A 22,329-nucleotide genomic window follows, 5' to 3' on the forward strand; every position below is an offset into this window, starting at 1 on the left:
GAAACTTGGAAATATTTTTAATTGAATTTTAATGAACATATCAAAATGTATGGGATGGTTATACAGGCGTACCTCATTATATTGCGCCTCCACTTCATTGTGCTTTACAGATACTGCATTTTTTACAAATTAAAAGTTTGTTGCAACCCTACCTCAGGCAAGTCTATCACACACCATTTTTCCAACAGCATTTGCTCATTTCATGGCTTTGTGTCACATTTTGGTAATTCTTCCAATGTTTCAAACTTTTTCATTATTATTATATTTGTTATGGTGATATGTGAACAGTAATTTTTGATGTTACTACCACAACTCACTGAAGACTCAGATGATGGTTAGCATTTTCTTTTTTAGCAGTAAAGCATTTTAAAATTAAGGTATGTACAATGTTTTTTAAGACCTAATGCTACTGCACACTCAATAGACTACAGTATGGTGTAAACATAAATTTTATATGCAGTAGGAAACCAAAACATTCTTGTGACTTGCTTTATTGTAATATTCACTTTATTGCAGTGGTCTGGAGCTGAACCCACAATATCTCCAGAGTATACCTGTAATCCATTATATAAAATGAGGCACCCTGACTCCATACTGATACAAGTAAGTACACAAATAAAGAAAGCCATTTAATAAATATAAAAGGAATGATAAAATGAAAAGAAAATCACAATTTGGCAAACATCATAGTAATAGTTGAATAAGGCAACAGTCATTAATGAATGCTGTAACTGTGAGAGAAAGTTTCATGAGATACAGGATATTATTTACATAGTCTCAAAATATTTCCCCACAAAATATGTATTATTTACAAAAGGAAAAAGTTACTTTACAGTGGAGAAGGCTGGTAGACACCATGTTATTCAAATGATCAAAATGGAGCAAATAAAAATAATTTGCTACCTTATATATTGTTATAAGAACACAACAGCCCTTCTGTGGCTTTCCTGCAAAAAAAAAGTGCAAAATCTGGATCTAATCATGAGGAAATACCAATTGAACCCAAATTAAGGGACATTCTAATAACTAGCCTATACTCTTCAAAAATTCCAAGTTCACATCAGTGAAAAGACTGAAGAACTATTTTATACTAAATAAGGAGACTAAAGATACATACCAACTAAATCTATCAAGAAACGGATCTGTGTGCTGTGTGCTGTGAATTGTTACTGGAACAATTGGTGAAATTTCAGTGATTAAGTGGGAGTAATGTTATCTATGTTAATTTCATGATTTGATTGTGGTTATGTAGGAGAATATCCAAATTTATAGGAAATAAACACTAATGTATTCAAGAGTGTGTTGGCAACTTACTCTTCAATAATTCAGAAAAAAAAGATCTTTGTACTGTACTTGAAACTTTTCTAAACTGAGAATATTTTAAATTTTCACTATTGTCACAGCTCTAGACATTGTTTCTCTGAGTAGAAGCTGTGTGGTTTTGAAGTCTATTTTTGTTGGTCACAGAAATACTTTTAATTCTGTGTCTTTGGGACCTTATTCTGCTTTTCAAAATTCAAGTGACCTCTCCAACTTAATTATTACTGTGGCATAAAAGACAGTCATTTACTACCCAAGATTGCTTCTCTGGCCCCATATGGATGGCATGAGGATGACTGTGCCTTCTGAACTTTCTCATGTTGACATTCCTAATTACCTTGGCCATTGGCACAGGACCAGTTGGAATGTCAAGTGTGTGCTATTTGATAATGCTATAAAAAGACCTATAGCTGCTGCTCTCCAGCCATCTGTGCCTTCCCTTGGCATGATACTATTGCGTAGTTTGTCTTCCGTTGGCATTATTTCTATAGCGTAGCTTACATCTGCCGCTCCTAGGCACTTAATTGGTGATCAAGTTGACATAAAATAGCTTCTTTGGCACTGTTTTTATTTAGAAGAGTTTTATACCTGTAAACTTCTGAAGCAAGAATTGACATTTACTATATACATTATAATTATATACAATATTATGAATATAGCATTTTCTGACCTCTATTGACTCAAATCTGTCTTGGATTTCCAAGTTTAAATTTTCCCAGTCAGAAGTCTGTACTCTGAAGAATTACTCTATAAATGAAATGTACCTCTTCTGTTTTAAGACACTGGATTGAGTGTATACATCAACTTCTCCCTCCTGTGCCACATCTCTATAAATGATGGAACATATGTGTGTGTGGTTAAAATTTATAACTGGAATTCAAATCAAGAATACATAAGAGACCGGAAGCTGTGAGGAATCCACTGAAAACTGTAAAACACACAAAATAAGATTGAAAAAAGAAAGCAGAAACCTAAATGTCCAGATAAGATGGCTCCCAAAGTTGAAAGAAGCACCAAAAGTTCTCCATGCCCTGGGAAAGGGGATACTAGGAATCAGAAAAATGTTCCTGGGATAGCAAGGGTGAATAATCAGGCTGTAGCAAGGTGGGTGAGTGGAGAAGTCAAAGTAAGTAAATACTGATAAACCCCAGGTATTGTTAGAAAAATAAGGTGATGTGAGTATGTTAAGAATTTAAGAATATTCACCAGAAAAATACGAAGGGTGATTTTATGAACTGAATTGTGTCCCCCTGTCTTTCCAAATTGATATGTTGAAGCTGTAACCCCTAATGTGACTGTATTTGGAAGTGAGGCCTTTAAAGATACAGTTAAGGTTAAGTGAGGTCGTGGAGGTGGAGCCCTAATCCAATATGACTGGTGTATTTGTAAGAAGAGGAAGAGACAACAGGGATGCATGTGCACAGAGGCAAATCCAGCAAGAAGGTGGTCACCTGCAAGCCAATGAGAGAGGCCTCAGGAGAAACCAAACCTGTCAGCAGCTTCGTCTTGAACTTCCAGCCTCCTGAACTGTGAGAAAATAGTATTTCTCTTGTTTAATGTGCCCAGCCTTTGGTATTTTCTTATGGCAGCCCTAACAGACCAATACAAATGGCGTAACTTTAGAATCAGTAAATAAAAACACAAAAAAGAAGACTTGATAAATTATTACAGAACAAATAGGAAATAATCAAAAGGAAATAAATAAGGGTATGGCAAATAGAAAGTAAAAAATAAGCTGGCAAGAATGTCTAAGCATCAGTAATTATAATGTCAATGAATTAAATTCACCTACTGAAAATCAGAGACCACAACATTGGATTTTTAAATATCCAGGTATGTGCTGCATATATAAAACATTCCAAACCCAAAATAACATGGTTCAAATGGAAAAATATATATAATAAATGCTTCCAAAACCAACTGTCAGAAGAAAATATCTGAAGACAAAAGTATTAAAAGGGAAAAAGAAGGTGAGGTACTTTTAAAGCATGTGCTCAAATTCTTTGATACTCTTTTTTTTTTAAAATTTATTTATTTTTGGCTGTGTTGGGTCTTCGTTTCTGTGTGAGGGCTTTCTCTAGTTGTGGCAAGTGGGGGCCACTCACTATTGCGGCTTCTCATTGCGGAGCACAGGCTCAGTAGTTGTGGCTCACGGGCCCAGCCACTCTGCGGCATGTGGGATCCTCCCAGACCATGACTCGAACCGGTGTCCCCTGCATTGGCAGGCAGATTCTCAACCACTGCGCCAACAGGGAAGCCCCAGATACTCCTCTTTTCGAAAGGTGGTGCCTTATCCTCTCATCCCCTTGAATGTGATCTGGACGTAGTAACTAACTTCAGCTATGAAGTGTGACTTCTGAAACTAGGTAATAAAATGTGTTGTGGCTTCCTTTTTGCCCCTTTCTCTCTGATCACTTGCTCTGGTGGAAGCCAGCTGCCATGTCATGAGGACATTCAAGCAGCCCTATGGAGAGGCCCTATGGAGAGGCCTGCATCTGTATGCAGTGAGATACAGATGCGTCTGATGAATGGCCGGTAAGGAACTGCATTTGCCAGCCATGTGAATGAGCCATCTAGAAGCAGGGCCTTCATACACAAACGTTCAGATGACTGCCCCTCTGGCCAACATCTTGACTGCAACCTCATGAGAGACCCTGAGTCCAAATTGCCCAGTTAAGTCTTCTTGGATTCCTGACCCTCAGAAATTATGGTATAATTGATGTTTATTGTTTTAAGCTACTAACTTTGGGGGTAATTTGTTGTGCAGCAATTGATAACTAATACAGAGAGATCCTTTATAATAACATAGTTGATAATCATAGAAATAATCCATCAAATAGAGATAGCACTATTCATTTAACTACAGAGCTCCAAAATATATTCTTAAAAAAAAAACCTTCAAGGAAAAGTTGAAAAATCCACAAAGTGCAGGATGTTAGCACACCCTTCTCTGAAAACCATACACTGAGAAGGAAAAAGACAGTTAAGGATATTAAGGATTTTAATAACATAATTAGAAAACTTGACCTAATGAAGATATGTTTAATAAACATATTATTAAACATATTAAAGAATGCATATTTTTTATAAAGTCATTTTAAATAATCATATCTAAGCCACCAAGGAAATATCAACATATTCCAAATATTTCTACCACAGAAATCATATTCAGTGACTTCTGTGCAGTAAAAGTAAAAATTAACTACAAAAAGATCACCCCAGGACTTCCCTGGTGGCGCAGTGGTTAAGAATCCACCTGCCAGGGCTTCCCTGGTGGCGCAGTGGTTGACAGTCCGCCTGCCGATGCAGGGGACACAGGTTCGTGCCCCAGTCCGGGAAGATCCCACATGCCACAGAGCAACTAAGCCTGTGCGCCACAACTACTGGGCCTGCACTCTAGAGCCCACAAGTCACAGCTACTGAGCCCACGTGCCTAGAGCCCATGCTCCACAACAAGAGAAGCCACTGCAATGAGAAGCCTGTGCACCACAACAAAGAGTAGCCCCCGTTCACCACAACTAGAGAAGGCCCGTGCACAGCAGTGAAGACCCAACGCAGCCAAAAATAAATTTTTTTAAAAAAAGATCACCCTGATAAAAAATAACATGTGCCCCCAAATTTAACAACATACTTATTAATAACTCTGGCTAAAGGTGATCTCAAAGTGGAAATTATAAACTTATAACTTAATGACAATGAAAATATTACATTTCAAGGTCTGTGGCTTGCAGCCAAAGCAATAATACTCAGAAGAAATTTCATAGCCTTAAATTTATTACTTTTTTAAAAAGATTGAAAATAAATGACCTGTGCTTTCATCTCAAGAGAACAAAGACAAATAAATCCAAAGAATGTAGAGAAATGAAATTAATGAAGATAAAAGAATTAAATTTTTTAAAGTAGAATTTCTCAATAAAATCAAAGCCATTTTCTAGAAAAGACCTGTAAGATAATAGTTTAGAAAAATATCATCAAGGCATAGAAAAAGAAGACAAACACACACACACAAACTAGGATTGAAAAGTACATAATTATGGCAAAGGAAATTTGTTTTTAAAGAGGAGGATACTATTAATTTTGTTTTCAATTTATTTTTATCATGGATAAAAAACAGAGGGAATAAAATAATGAACTGCCATATACCAATCACCTAACTTCAACAAGTACCTATACATGACCAAACAGTTTTCATTTATATTTCCAACCACCCTACATCCCATTTTGGATTATTTTGAAGCAACGTATTATTTTACTTTAAATGCTTCATTATATATCTCTGAAAGAGAAGTTTTGTTGGTTTTTTTAAAGAAACATCATCACAGTACTATTATTAAATCTAAAGAAATTCCTCTTAGTTTCTTATTTATTGGCTGCATCAGGTCTTAGGTGCAGCACGCGGGATCTTTTGTTGCGGTACACAGGCTTCTCTCTAGTTGTGGCACGCAGGCTTAGTAGTTGTGGCTCATGGGCTCCAGAGTGAGTGGGCTCTGTAGTTGTGGTGTGCGAGCTCCAGGGTGCGTCGGCTCTCTCGTTGCAGCATGCAGGCTCTCTAGTTGTGGCGCGCAGGCTTAGCTGCCCTGTGGCATGTGGGATCCTAGTTCCCCAACCAGGGATGGAACTGGCATCCACTGCATTGCAGGGCAGATTCTTAACCACTGGACCACCAGGGAAGTCTCTCCCCTTAGTTTCTTAATATCATCAAATCCAATTGATGTTCAGATTTCTCTGTTATCTCCAGAAGTATTTATTTTAAAAAATCTAAAAGGTAGTTGTATCTCAGGATCAACCAGGTCCAACGTTACATTTGGTTGATGTGTCTCAGTGGTTTAAAGTCTATTTTTTTCTTTTTTGTATTTATTTTAAATTTTATTTATTTATTTATTTTTTGGCCGTGTTGGGTCTTTGTTACTGCACGTGGGCTTTCTCCAGTTGCAGTGAGCTGGGGCTACTCTTCGTTGTGGTGCATGGGTTTCTCGTTGCAGTGGCTTCTCTTGTTGCGGAGCACGGGCTCTAGGCCCGCAGGCTTCAGTAGTTGTGGCACATGGGCTTAGTTGCTCCACCGCATGTGGGATCTTCCCGGACCAGGGATTGAACCCATGTACCCTGCACTAGAAGGCGGATTCTTAACCACTGCACCACCAGTGAAGTCCCTCAGTGGTTTATTCTAATCTGAGTTCCGGCTTTCTCTCTTTTCCCCACTTGTTTTGCAGTTTTGCTGTTGAATAAACTGAACCATTTGCCCTATAGAGTTTCTCATATTTTGACATGTGCCAACCTCATATCTTTGGAGTGCTTATTAATATGTTCCTCTGTCTCCTGTGTTTCCTGTAAACCATTAGTTCATTTGGGTCTATTTCAAGTGACCATTTTTTTCTCCTGGTTAGGGTCACATCTTCTTAGTCCTTCTCACCAAAAGTGACGTCATCACTTTTGGTTTTATCTTTCATTTATAGTATATATATACACACTATATATATATATATATATATATATACACTATAGTATATATATATATATATATATATATATAAAACTAAAGATGCATACATATTCATCTATATCCCTGTTTTTAAATAAAACTTCTGTTTTAGTGTTTTAGTAGCATATTAAAACATTGTTTGGAAACTTGATGGTTTTTTGTTTTTTTTAAATTTTATTGAAGCATAGTTGGTTTACAATGTTGTGTTAATTTCTGCTGTACAGCAAAGTGATTCAGTTATACATATATTCTTATTCATATTCTTTTCCATTATGGTTTATCACAAGATATTGAATATAGTTCCCTGTGCTATACAGTAGGACCTTGTTCTTTATCCATCCTATATATAATAGTTTGAATCTGCTAATCTCACACTCTCAATCCTTTCCTCCCCCCCACCCCTTGGCAACCACAGTTCTGTTCTCTATGTAAGTCTGTTTCTGTTTCATAGATTTGTTCTTTTGTGTCATATTTTAGATTCCACATAAAGTGGTATCATATGGTATTTGTCTTTCTCTTCTGACTTACTTCATTTAGTTTGATAATCTCCAGATCCATGCATGTTGCTGCAAATGGTATTATTTCATTGTTTTTCATGGCTGAGTAACATTCCATTGTGTGTGTGTGTGTGTGTATATAAATATATATATACACATACACGTACGTATACACATATCACATCTTCTTTACCCATTCATCTATCGATGGACATTTAGATTATGTCCATATCTTGACTATTGTAAATAGTGCTGCTATGAACATAGGGGGTGCATGTATATTTCCTAATTATAGTTTTGCCTGGGTATATGCCCAGGAGTGGGATTGCTGGATCATATGGTAGCTCAATTTTTAGTTTTTTAAGGAACCTCCATACTGTTCTCCATAGTGGCTGTACCAATTTACATTCCTACCAACAGTGTAAGGGGGTTCCCTTTTCTCCCCATCCTCTCCATCATTTATGATTTGTACTTTTTAATTATGGCCATTCTGACTGGTGTGAGGTGGTACCTCATTGCAGTTTCGATTTGCATTTCTCTGATAATCAGCGATGATGAGCACCTTTTCATGTGCCTGTTGGCCATCTGTATGTCTTCCTTAGAGAAGTGTTTATTTATGTTTTCTGCCAATTTTTTGATTGGGTTGTTTGCTTTTTCGTTATTGCGTTGTATGCGCTGTTTATATATTTTGGAAATTAAGCCCTTGTTGGTTGCATTATTTGCAAATATCTTCTCCCAGTCTGTAGGTTGTCTTTTTGTTTTGTTTATGGTTTCCTTTGCTGTGCAAAAGCTTAGAAGTTTGATTAGGTCCCATTTGTTAATTTTTGCTTTTATTTCTATTGCCTTGGGAGACTGACCTAAGTAAACATTGGTGTGATTTATGTAAGAGAATGTTGTGCCTATGTTCTCTTCTAGGAGTTTTATGGTGTCATGTCTTATATTTAAGTCTTTAAGCCACTTTGAGCTTACTTTTGTGTATAGTGTGAGGGTGTGTTCTAACTTCATTGATTTACATGCAGCTGTCCAACTTTCCCAGAACCACTTGCTGAAGAGACTGTGTCTTCCCATTTGTATATTCTTGCCTCCTTTCTTGAAGATTAATTGAACATAGGTGTGTGGGTCTATTTCTGGGCTCTCTATGCTGTTCCATTGATCCATATGTCTGTTTTTGTGCCAGTATCACACTGTTTTGAATACTGTAGCTTTGTAGTATTGTCTGAAGTCTGGGAGGGTTATTTTTCCTCAGGATTGCTTTGGCAATTCTGGGTCTTTTATGTTTCCATATAAATTTGAGGATTATTTGTCCTAGTTCTGTGATAAATGTCATGGCTAATTTGATAGGGATTACATTAAATTTGTAGATTGCTTTGGGTAGAATAGTCATTTTAACAATTTTAATTCTTCCAATCTTAGAGCATGGCATATCTTTCCATTTCTTTAAATCATCTTCAATTTCCTTTACTAATGTTTTGTAGTTCTCAGCATATAAGTAACTCTTCCACCTCCTTGGTGAGGTTTATTCCTAAGTTGTTTTTTTTTAGATGTGATTTTAAAAGGGATTGTTTATTTACATTCTGTTCTGATATTTCATTGTTAGTGTAAAGAAACTCTACTGATTTCTGTATGTTAATCTTGTATCCTGCTACCTTGCTGAATTCATTTATCAGTAGTTTTATGAGTCTTTAGGGTTTTCTATATATAGTAACTTAATTTTGTTATAATATCCTGGGAATAACTCTGATCATTCTATATAGCAGTATATAAAATGATCAGAAGACTTTTAAAAAGTATGATAATATATACAACAGTGCAATAAACATGAAAACTTAGTGAACGTGAATAAAATGAAAAAATTGAATTGACTAAAATAGATGAATTTAAATAAACCAGTAGCTCCAAGGACAAAATTCAAACAAGCCAAAAATATAACTCCTAAAAAAAAAGCAGTAGGTTTTATTTATGAATTAAAAACTTAAAAACTTATTCTAACATGAAAATAAGTGTCATTCCAAGTAAATTCTCCATTTGGTAACAAAATCTAAACTCTTTACATATATTTTCACATTTAAAATAATTATTCATTGTTCTTATATAAAAAAGATTATGTAGATACTTATGTAGACATTAAGAACTGATTACTAAAATTTATATTAATATAAATGTAACTATGAGATAAATTATTTCATAGACTTCCTTATCTTGAAAGTTACTTTTCCCTCAAATCTACAAATATGATATTTCTAAAATATTAACACATTAGCAGAAATATTTTATTCCTAATTCTTAAAATTTCTTATTAACCAGATTTGTCCTATGAAAAGAAATGTTATTTTAAATAAGTACAAAGAGAAGTGTATCAACATTTTACTTTACTTGAAATAAAGCAGCATGAAATTAAATGTTCTGAAAGCAGTTTTGCACAAGGCTTAAAGCTGCAAAGCTTGTAGTTAATGAATTTAAAATTTATATTATCAACTGATTTGAACTAAGTAAAATATTATAGCAGGGAGGGCCAGAACATGGTAGTCTTAAATGTGTAGAAGCTGTTGCATGTCTTTGTAAGTGCTTCTGTTATCTCATACAAACCTATCAATCCCCAGAAGCATAACAAAAATTAGAAAAGGTTATAACAACATCAATACGTTATAATAGTTAAACTTATCTGTCAGTGACTAGTCCAAAGTATGATTTCAAGATGAAAATCTACTCAGGATTTTTTTTTAGCTTTGAATAGTTTTTTTTTTTTTTTTTTTTGGTTTTGCTGCACGGCTTGCACAATCTTAGTTCCCCAACCAGGGACTGATTCCGGGCCCTCAGCAGTGAAAGCATCGAGTCCTAACACTGGACCACCAGGGACTCCTTAGCTTTAAATGCTTTTTGTTGTAAATCTGCATATTCATTATAGTAGTACATTAAATACCACCTGTGAAAGGTAATGAGCTCCCAGGAATAACAAGTCTTTTATTCCAGATCTTAGATGATACAGAGAGAATATGTGTAAATTTTTAAACATGGATCATAGCCAAAGACTCTCAGTGTTTGTCATCTTTTGTTCAGTGGAAGCCAATTTCACTTAATAGTGCTAAAAGATGTTACTAATATAAGTCAGTATGGCAAACAGTAAATTAAAAATTGTCACTGAGAATGACAGAAACTAAATAGTTCATTCTTCTGAATATTTTTCTGAAAACTTGCTTCCACATTAGTAACACTTTTATAATAAGACCATTCATAACTAGGTAATCCTGATTGGGTGGCAGTAAAGGTTGGGATTTATCAATATGACACTTTCAGATCTACTGTCATCTATGTTATCCCTTTAGACCCATTACATGCCATTTTAATCTTATACAATAAGTCTCCAAAAAGAGACCAAGGAAACAAAAAAGGACTGTACAACTTACAATGTCTCCTTGTGCCACGTGCCTCCGAGACACATGATTCTAAGCATCTAAGTATGGTACGGTAACACAGTTCACTAGTATGTGAAAACCTTGATGGATGGGCATCAGGGGGCAGATACATGTTTTATGGGGCTTGAAACCTATATTTCTGAAGAAAAATAATTTAATTGACCTAGAGAATATTATGCTTAGTAAAATAAGTCATAGAAAGACAAATACTGTATATTATCACTTAGATATGGAATCTAAAAAATAAAACAAATATATATAACAAAACAGGATAAGACTCACAGATATAGAAAACAAACCAATGGTACCAGTGGGGAGACAGAAGGGTGGGAGGGTCAAGATAGGGGTATAGGATTAAGATATACAAACCTCTATGTATAAAAAGATAAGCAACAAGGATATATTGTACAGCACAGGGAAATATAGCCATTATTTTATAATAACTTTAAATGGAGTATAATCTACAAAAATACTGAATCACTATGCTGTACACCTGAAAATATTATAATATTGTAAATCCACTATACTTCAATTTAAAAAAGAAAGTTAAAAAAAATAATTTAACATTTCAAGTACAAAATTAGGTACTGGGAAGGATATGTACAAATAAGAGGCAGAGAAGCTTATGCTTTATAAACTTTGTAGTAAATTTACCTCTGCATCTGGCACATAGTAAACACTCCATAATTATTTGTGGAATAATTTTTGATTAGTAAGTATTAATTAAATTTAAAGTCAAGATGAGAAGGGCATGACTTTCCCAGTAGTGGTCTCTTGCAGTGTATTTAATATAATATCATTTAACAGTACCTTAGCCTTAGTCTCAACCAGCTTTACTGCATGTCCTCTATTCTTGTATGTGCTGTCCTAATCAAGTGAAAGACATGAAAATGAAATACAAAGCCAAGTGGCTTTTACTTTCTTGACTTATTTAGAATATGACCATTTCCCAGGAGTATATGAACATATTTAACTGTATATACCCAACATTTAAACTAAATTGAAACACTAAAACTATCTAAAAGTTAAAAAATAAATGTATCCAGAGGATAGCCAATTGTGGGGGGTGATATAGATGCTAGATACTAGATGTCTTTTATCACACTGTAAAGATTCATGCATGAACTGTCTCAAACTGAGAGGTATGGAGTTATAGAAATATACTCTCTACTGCATTTTACTAAAAACTACATTCATATATATGAATAGTGAGAAGGTCCACAGAAAGATTAAGAAATGAAAACCTTCATGGTACAGATATAATATCAACTCAAGAACTGTTAAGCCTTATTACCTTCTTGAAATTAATGACCCCAAATTCCCTATAACAGTTAAAAAATTAAGAGTAGAAATCACAGAATTAAGAATGAGAGAGAGAGAGTATGTTCCAGAAATGATTTGTGGACCACAGATCTTATAGCCAACACTTACATCACTGTTAAACATAAAATACTAACATTAGTAACTCACAAAAAAATTGATATTTTTTATGGGTAACTTTCTTTTTCACTGATTTATATACTAGTGCTATTATATAGTCTTAATGTTAACTAGAATAAGTCTTAGATACTCTTGACCATTTACTTGCACATATGAATTTTAAGATCAACTTGTCAAGTTCCATGAAAAATATTGAAGGGATTTTGATTGAATTCCACTGAATTTTACAGATTATTTGGGGTCAGAATTGATATCTTTATGATGTATAATCTTTTCAGCCATAAGCAGGTGTATATCTGTATTTTAATCAGGTGTTCATTTACGTCACTCAGTAATGGGTGGTAATTTCTTCTTAAATGCATTGTATATCTTTTGCTTATTTTCAGTGAAGAATCACATATAAATTTTGCCAGAGACAAGAAGATAGGAAAAAAAGCTGCCTTAGCTTATTTGTAAGACTAGTATAACTTTAATACCAGTTGAGGGCTTGTTAGCAGTCAAGTGCAAGTAAAGTGATAGAATTTCTTAAGAACACAGATGCACTTATATAATACTGTACAGCAACTATACCTCAGTGAAAAAAAACATAAATGCAAAAGTATTAAATAAAACACTAGCAAACTGAATACCGGAGTATATATATTTTTAAATTACTGCTAATTTCTTCATTGAATATAAGGATCTATTATGAAAGTATCATGCCACTCTTGGATTAAAAAAGAAAATCAACATGATTTTTTCAATTGATATACATTTAAGTTGCTTCCGATTTTTTATCGTTGTAAGTACTGCTGTCAGGAATTCCCTGGTGTTCCAGTGGTTACGACTGCATGCTTTCACTGCCGAGGGCCTGGGTTCAATCCCTGGTTGGGGAACTAGGATGCCACATGCTGCATGGTGCAGCCAAAAAAAAAAAAAAAAAAGTACTGCTGTCATCGCCAATCTTGGACATAGGATTGGTCACATCATTTCCTTAAGAAGATTTTCCAAAAGTATATGTATGCAAATTTGAATTCTGATGTATTACTAAAATATGGAATCATCAAACTTTTTCCATAAAGGACCAAACAGCAAATATTATAGGCTTGTGGGCCAAAAGGAAAAATTGAGGTTATTATTTAGGTACTTGAGAAAACAAATTTCCATAGATTTTTATTGATAAAATTTTAAATGTAATAATTGAGTATGATAGAAAACAAATTTCCACAAATCTTTATTGATAAAATTAAAAATCTATTAATTGAGTACAGTTTTCATAATAAAGTTCTACAGATGTGAATAATGGAATTCTTTTGTGGGGGGATAACATTTCTCTTAATAAGGGTTGAAAGGTGGTTTTCCTTAACAAAATCTGTTGCAAATGTTCATCTGTGAATACTGATCTATGATGAGATTTTATGTATTTCAACTTTGCAAATTTCTTTCCTCGTAGATAAGTACTTCCAAATACTGATATCAATCCATGAGCGTATGGTTTAATTGCACATATTCACCGATCAGAAGGCATTTTTACAATTCTATTAGCTAAAGGCTAGACTGCCTTTTAACATGTTAGTACATTGCAAATTAATTACTTCCTATTAAAGTTCCTTAATTGCAACATTAAATAGACTTTGGAATATGGACATTACCTTTGCACTTGTATCAAGGTTGAAAAATGCTGCTGTGGACTGAAATATATTGCTGGGAATATGTATAGGAATGGAGATCTCACTTCTTTTTTTAACTTTTGACAGTGCAGGAAGTGTATAACACAGCCTATTACTTGCAAGTCAAACAATGTTAGTTCTCACTGAAATGGCTTTATCACAATATAAGTTTCACATGTAAGTACTGTTTTGCTTGTAATAGTTTCAGATTGAAACACTTTCAAGTCTTCAGCATAAGGTAATTCCAAAGCCATTCAGAGTTGAGTGGTTGAGCACAGTTCTTCCAACCATTTAAAAATGTAAACACCATTTTCTTTTAAAATTGAAGTATAAATGATGTACAGTATTATATATACAGGTGTACAATATAGCAATTCACAATTTTTAAAGGTTATACTCCATTTATAGTTACAAAATATTTGCTGTATTCCCTGTGTTATACAATATACCCTTGTAGCTTAACTTATACCTAATAATTTGTACCTCTTAATCCCTTATGCCTATAATGCCCTTTCTTCCCTCTCCACTGGTTTGCTCTTTATATCTGTGAGTCTGCTTCTTTTCTGTTATATTCACTAGTTTGTTGTATTTTTTAGATTCCACATGTAAGTGATATCATACAGTACTTGTCTTTCTCTGTCTGACTTATTTCACTTAGCATAATGACAAAACCAAAAAACCTACTGAATGGGAGAAAATACTTGCAAACAATATGACTGATAAGGGGTCAATATCCAAAATATATAAATAGTTCATACAACTAATCATCAAAAAACAAACAACCTGGTTAACAAAATGGGCAGAACTGAATAGACATTTTTCCAAAGAGGAAATGCAGATGGCTAACAGGAACATGAAAAGATGCTCATCATCACTAATCATCAGGGAAATGCAAATCAAAACCACAATGAGATATCACCTCACACCTGTCAGAATGGCTGTCATCAAAGAGAACATAAATGACAAATGTTGGCGAGGATGTAGAAAAAAGGGAACCTTCATACACTGTTGGTGAGAATGTAGACTGGCACAGCCACTGTGGAAAACAGTATGGAGATTTCTCAGAAAACTAAAAGTAGAACTACCATATGACCCAGCAATTCCACGCCTGAGTGTATATGTGAAAAACACAAAAGCACTAATTCGAAGAGATACATGCACCCCAGTGTTCATAGCAACATTATTTACATTTGCCAAGATATGGAAGCAACCTAAGTGTCCATCAACAGATGAGTGGATAAGGAAGACTGTGGTACATATCAGGCTTCCCTGGTGGTCCAGTGGTTAAGAATCTCCCTGCCAATGCAGGAGACATGGGTTCGAGCCCTGGTCCGGGGAGATCCCACATGCCGCAGAGCAACTAAGCCCGTGTGCCACAACTACTGAGACTGTGCTCTAGAGCCCTTGAGCCACAACTACTGAAGCCCGTGCACCTAGAGCCCATGCTCTGCAATAAGAGAAGCCACCACAATGAGAAGCCCATGCACTGCAATGCAGAGTAGCCCCTGCTCGCTGCAACTAGAGAAAGCCCACGCGCAGCAGCAAAGACCCAACGCAGCCGAAAAAAAAAAAAAAAGGTCATTAAAAAAACACACACACAATGGAATACTACTCAGCCATAAGTAAGAGTGAAATTTTGCCATTTGCAGCAACATGAATGGACCTGGAGGGCATTATGCTAGGTAAACACCATTCTTTACTCAAGGGCTGTACAAAAGGCAGGCTATATTTGGCTTATAGGCCATAGTTTACTGACCCCTGCTCTGTAAAGTCTATATTCCCAGTAAATGTAATAAGTGCCTGTTTCCCCCCAAATTTTGCAACCAGTAAGTACTAACTTTAAAAAATTTGTCCAGTTTGAAATTACATTTTTTCAACTTTGAACATTCGGACAGTGAAATACCTTTTCATGATTATAGGCCATTTATATTTCATCATTGAAAACTTGTTGTTCATGTTCTTTTTCCATTTTTATTGCAATAAAATTCTCATTCCAACAGTCACCCTGTGTACCAAAAAGAGTTCAAAGTCCTTTTTAGTGGCTCTGTCTACTTCTTTAGAATTATTTTCCACTGCATTCTCCCACACAACCAACATTCCTTCCGTATTGAAAGACCTGCCATTGCCTGATAGAACTGTGTTTTCTCAAGCTTCTCTATGTATGTGCACCAGATATCATTCATTTTCTGTTGTCTTTTCTCCATTTTCCCTTCTACTATAACTCTTATTTATCCTTCAAGATGCAGATCAAGGATCAGTTCCTCCTCTTTGGTTCTACACCATTCTTAACTCTGCCATAAAACCTATTACACTATGTTACTAACTGTTGTTTACAGTTGTCTTTCTCCCTACTGGGCTGAAAGCTTGTTGAGAAATGGTATTGTAATTGATCTCTCTTTTCACAACTTAATAGGCACTGATTATTTGTTGACTGAATGAGTTCAAGATAATAGTAGTATTAATAATATTAATAAAGTAACATGTGCCAGACACATAAATATCAGAGACAAATTTGTATAATAGTATTCCTTATAAAATGCTTATCATAATGAACAACTGAATTTTGAAGAAGCTATCTCAGATAGTAAAATTTCATTAAAGAAAATAGCCACTAAGGTTTTTATTCCCTGACAAAACTAAGTACATCAAACATTGGATTTAAAAGCTTGTCTTTTTCCCTAAAGACTTAATTTATTGAAATAACTGCCACTAGTTATAGCTATGATTTCCAATTCAAGAAAATTTGCTTGTATTAGAAAACTGAGAAAATTAAAATACAAAATTTTTGTATTTTATCATCAGCCATGTCTGTTTTGTAATCTATTTTTGTTACTGTTTTGAAAGAACAGTAAGTTCTTTCTTTCAAAATCTCCTTTGTAACTTGACTAAGATACATTTTGGATTAATCTTTTATCTTGCTTTATTTCCAAAGGACATCCATTACCTTGCACTAGATAAGGGCGAATTGGCACTAGCTGAAGTGGCAAGAAAGAGAGCTAGTGACATTGATGCAGAATCAATAACCTCTGGAGTTGGTAAGATTTAATGCTGTTTTTTTAAAGTGCTTTTTATTTTAATCAATACTTATTCAGTATCACTTGTATTTACATTTGTAGGGCATGGCTGGTTAATTTGAATTATTTTCTTTGTGAAGACAGTGTCTTTTTTTAGAAAAAACAAGAATTAAGCCTGGGTAAATAGTACAATATGGATATTTAATTTGGAATTGTGTTAATATGCAAATTAATAATCAGTAATTGATAACTACTTAGCAAAAAGTTAAAAAGTCATTGTTCTTTTCATAAGATTTTTAGGAAAACAGTTTATTATTATTAGTGCTATTATTAAAATTAACCAACACAGGAACTTATATAATCTTTTATTTTTATACATAGACATGTCACATCTCAGAAGAATTCCCTCCTATATCAGACAAAGTACTTCACGTGAAATTTAGGTTTGATGGGTGATTTTTTTTTTTTTAATTTAGAAGCCACTAGATTCATTTTACTGTGAGTCTTCCAAAGAAGATAAATCAAAAGCCTAAGTTGAATCTAAAAGTCCATTCAAAACTTTATAATATAGAAAAATGATGTCTTTAAAAACTATAATAATATCAGCATGAGTTTCCTTTTTCTAAACTCAATTTATCCTAATGTGACCAACTCTGAAAGCACTGATCTCTGGACATCCCAATTTCTATTGTTCCTGGTATTTCCTATACCTAAATTAGGCAGAGGACCCTCAGAAATTGTAATAGAATTTATTTCTTCATGGAACTCCTATAAAACAAAGAAGTTTCAGTAAGGTTTCCACTTGGTAAGTTGCTTGAAAATATTATAACATTGATTATCCATTGATGGATCATCTTGTGCTTTGTTTTTGTAATGTTGGCAGCCAAAAGGAGCAATTGTCGGCTTCTCTCTAACATCACCACCAGAGATCCCAGTCTTCCAGTTGCTACTGAAGGACTCAAAACCATACTACCAGGGTAGCTCTAAAGCTGAATACCAAAGCTGACAGTTGTTTACCAGAAAGATGATTTTGTTCTCCCTCCCCCACCCTGAAAAAGTTCCAAACTGATCAAACCCAAAAGATGCATAGACCACTTTCAAATCTTCATTCCTAATGGATAAAGGATATTCAATATTAATATAATATTAGATAAGAGTAACTTCAGTTGACCTATCAATGTATATTGTTACTTGCTAAGGATAGTGATGTGCATCCCAATAAAAACAATAATAGCTAATATTTACTGAATGCTTACTGTGGGCCATGTACTATTCTGTTAACAACATTTACTAATTTAAGCCTCACCATAATTCTTTGAGGCAGGTACAATTTATATTTGTGATAAGTCACTTATAACTAAATAATGAAATCATACCATATTAATAGGAATTGCTGTGTTACATCATGGGGATACAAACATCCTCCATCCCCATCCCTCTTGCCATTTAGGAAACACAGTAGGAGGTTAATTCATAGCAAATTTTATCAGAATTTTCCTTATTTGTCATGTACACTGCCTTTTCCACCAGGGTTTCACATATAATGGAGGCAATTTTTGCATTTTAAAGCTATTTAAATTTACTAAGAGTGAAAAGGAATATGAAGAGATTACCACGAAATTTCAGAAAAATGAAGAAACTCCACTATTCACCAAAATGCATCCTGTGCCCTGTGTATATTTTGATCAGGTTACCTAGGCCAGCTGATAATTCCTAGCCAAAGAGTTTGGTGTTCCCCCTTTGAGCCCTGCCTCATTTCTAGTAAATACCTTTTTTTCACTGAAACCCTGTTACTCCCCATTTCTCAGCTTTTTTTCAGGCCTTATCCTATGGCTTTGATTACTATCTCTTGTCAAAGATCCATTTAATAACAACAGTAACTATCAAGAGGTGAACAGCTTAGATAAATGTTCTACTCCACTTTTGTTCCAGAAAACTGGGGTGGCTCTCACTTATATTTAGCAGACAGAAAAAACGAATCAGCAAACGTTAAGATACAATTTAGAATCATTGAGTCTGAGGAGCAAAAGGAAAAAAGATTAAGTGAAATGGGCCTAAAGGACTTATGGGACACTCTCAAGCATACCAACAACTATGGGAGTCTCAGAAAGACAAGTGAGAAAGAGACAGAGAGACTATTTGAAGAAATAATGACCGGAAACTTCCCAAATTTGAGGAAAGAGATGGATCTACAAATCCAACCTCAGTGAACTCCAAATACAAGCAGCCAGTAGAGAGACCCATGCTAGGACAAATTATAATCAAACTATCAAAAGCTTTTCAGCTTGAAAAAAGCATCTTGAAAGCAGCAAGAGAAAAGCAACTTATCATATACAAGGTATCCTCAATAATATTATCAGCAAGTTTCTAGTAGCAGCATGCACGTGGGATCTAATTCCCTGACCAGGGATTGAACCCAGGCCCCCTACATTGGGAGCATGGAGTCTTACATACTGGACTGCCAGGGAAGTTCTTTGTAGTGTTTTAACTTGCCCTTTTCCCATCTGCCCCACCACCCAGCTCCACAGTAGCCTTGAAAACCACAGCCCATAATCCTGGTGAAAATCAGCAGCTCCAGGAGCCGGCAGAGAGTAAAGAACAGGATTGGAGGTCCTTCAAAGTCCCAATCCCAGATAACTATCATTATTTGACTGATGGTTCCTTGGAAGACCTCTTGTGTAAGCCTTTCTTTATTTGACCTGATTGGAAGCTCACTCTTTGTGAAAAAGCCTTTTCCCCAGGATGCTTTGTGGAAAACTATTAGAGGAAGTTGTTTAAGATTTTGGCTGCCTGAGAAGGTAAATAAGTGCTGGGGCAAACAATAAGCCAACCAAAAAGCTAAAAAGGAAATTCTAGAGAATAAGATATCCATAGGAGATTTGAAAAGCTCAAAAATCTTTCTGGGACTCTGTATACTACTGTGTGCATGCCCGGGACTGTGTGCATTCTTAGGAAATATATGAGATGGTCACCTAAATTCTCACCTCTGGCTGATCTGGAGGCTCTATGCATGCAAGCAGTGGAGGCTAAAGCTGAGTTGTAAAATGCCTAGCTGAGCATTCAAGGGGTTCCCTAAAACACAGAACCCCCACCCAAAAAGATTACAAGATAGGATTCTAGGATTAAAAATCTTTATCCAATCTGTAGATGACTATTTAGGTAACTGAAAAGAGATTTCAGTGGCTGCACACAACAAAGGATATATAGACTTTACAGAATTAGTTCAAAAGTTACCAAACAACAAATAGCAACAACAAACCTTGGAGAAGAGTGATTTACAGAGTTGCCACATTATATTTAAATATATTAAATAATATATTTAACATTTACACATTTATTAAATATTTATAATAAACATATTACTTAAATGCAGTTTTTCAACAAAATTTTGTTTTAATTAAATTTAATTTTTATTTTATATTGCAGTATAGTTGATTTATAATGTTGTGTTAGTTTCAGGTGTACAGGAAAGTGATTCAATTATACACCTACATATATCCATTCTTTTTCAAATTCTTTTCCCATATAGGTTATTACAGAATATTGAATAGAGCTCCCTGTGCTATACAGTACGTCCTTGTTGATTACATATTTTATATATAGTGGTGTATACATTAACCCCAAATGCACAAGATTTCTGTGTATTAATTTTGTATCCTGAAACTTTACCAAATTTATTGATGAGCTCTAGTAGTTTTCTGGTAACATATTAGGACTTTCTATGTGTAGTATCATGTTATCTGCAAAGAGTGGCAGTCTTATTCTTTTCCAATTTGGTTTCCTTTTGTTTCTTTGTTTTTGTTTTTGTTTTTTTTGTGGTATGCGGGCCTCTCACTGTTGTGGCCTCTCCCATTGTGGAGCACAGGCTCCGGACACGCAGGCTCAGCGGCCATGGCTCACGGGCCCAGCCGCTCCGTGGCATGTGGGATCTTCCCAGACCGGGGCACGAACCCATGTCCCCTGCATTGGCAGGCGGACTCTCAACCACTGCACCACCAGGGAAGCCCCTCTTTTTCTTCTTTGATTGCTGTGTCTAGGACTTCCAAAACTATGTTGAATAGAAGTGGTGAGAGTGGATATCTTTGTCTTGTTCCTGTTTCAGTTTTTCACCATGGAGAATGATGTTGGCTGTGGGTTTTTCATATATGGCCTTTTTTATGTTAAGGTAATTTCCCTCTATGCCCTCTTTCTGGAGAGTTTTTTCATAAATCATTGCTGAATTTTATCAAAAGCTTTCTCTGCATCTATTGAGATGATTATATGGTTTTTATTCTTCAATTTGTTAATGTGGTGTATCATATTTATTGATTTGTGGATATTGAAGAATCGTTGCATCCCTGCGATAAATCCCACTTGATCATGGTGTATGATGCTTTTAATGTATTTGGTTAGGATTTGGTTTGTTAGTATTTTGTTGAGGATTTTTGCATCTATGTTCATCAGTGATGTTGGCCTGTAATTTTCTTTTTTTGTGGTATCTTTTTTTTCCTTTGCGGTACGCGGGCCTCTCACTGTTGTGGCCTCTCCCGTTGCAGAGCACAGGCTCCGGACACGCAGGCTCAGCGGCCATGGCTCACGGGCCCAGCCGCTCCGCGGCATGTGGGATCTTCCCGGACCAGGGCATGAACCCGTGTCCCCTGCATCAGCAGGCGGACTGTCAACCACTGCGCCACCAGGGAAGCCCTTTTTTGTGGTATCTTTGGTTTCAGTATCAGGGTGGCAGTGGCCTCATAGAATGAGTTTGGGAGTGTTCCTTCCTCTGCAATGTTACCTCTTCTCTAAATGTTTGATAGAATTTGCCTGTGAAGCCATCTGATCCTGGACTTTTGTTTGTTGGAAGTTTTTAAATCAACAGTTTGAATTTCAGTACTTGTAATTGGTTTGTTCATATTTTCTATTTCCTCCTGGTTCAGTCTTGGAAGGTTGTACCTTTCTAAGAATTTGTTCATTTCTTCTAGGTTGTTGATATATAGTTGCTTGTAGTCTCTTATGGTCCTTCGTATTTCTGTGGTGTCGTAACTTCTTTTTCACTTCTGATTTTATTGATTTGAGCCCTCTCTTTTTTTCTTCATGAGTCAATTTTGTTTATCTCTTCAGAGAACCAGTTTTTAGTTTCATTAATCTTTTCTATTGTTTTATTCTTCTCTATTTCATTTATTTCCGCTGTGATCTTTAATGATTTCTTTCCTTCTACTAACTTTGTGTTTTGTTTGTTCTTCCTTCTCTAGTTACTTTAGGTGTAAGGTTAGGTTATTTATTTGAGATTTTTCTTCTTTCCTGATATAAGATTGTATTGCTATAAACTTCCCTCTTAGAACTGTTTTTGCTGCATCCCATAGTTTTGGATTGTCGTGTTTTCATTGTCATTTGTCTCTAGGTATTTTTTAGTTTCCTCTTTGATTTATTCAGTGATCCATTGGTTGTTTAGTAACATATTGTTTAACCTCCACGTGCTTGTGTTTTTTACTTTTTTGCTTGTAATTGATTTCTAATCACATAGCACCGTGGTTGGAAAAG

The 22,329-nt window shown here is 35.2% G+C and overlaps 1 protein-coding gene across 4 annotated transcripts in view; it reads left to right on the top strand.

Annotated features, from left to right (window-relative positions):
• Window positions 1–22,329, top strand: part of WDPCP (WD repeat containing planar cell polarity effector) — a 392,633-nt gene that overhangs the window by 234,803 nt on the left and 135,501 nt on the right. Inside the window, exons 14-16 of one of the 4 annotated variants that reach the window (XM_029231559.1) lie at window positions 517–603; window positions 16,731–16,833; window positions 17,696–20,048. In XM_029231559.1, coding sequence (XP_029087392.1) covers window positions 517–603; window positions 16,731–16,833; window positions 17,696–17,793 — 288 coding nt within the window. In that variant the 3' untranslated portion in view covers window positions 17,794–20,048. Of the gene's footprint in view, window positions 1–516; window positions 604–16,730; window positions 16,985–17,695; window positions 20,049–22,329 lie in introns of those variants that run through there. The other 3 variants (XM_029231558.1, XM_029231560.1, XM_029231561.1) reach the window with 3 other exon arrangements.

This window comes from Monodon monoceros, unplaced genomic scaffold, assembly GCF_005190385.1.
Source record: "Monodon monoceros isolate NGI ecotype Baffin Bay Population unplaced genomic scaffold, NGI_Narwhal_1 Super_Scaffold_19, whole genome shotgun sequence".
Classification (NCBI taxonomy): Eukaryota; Metazoa; Chordata; class Mammalia; order Artiodactyla; family Monodontidae; genus Monodon; species Monodon monoceros.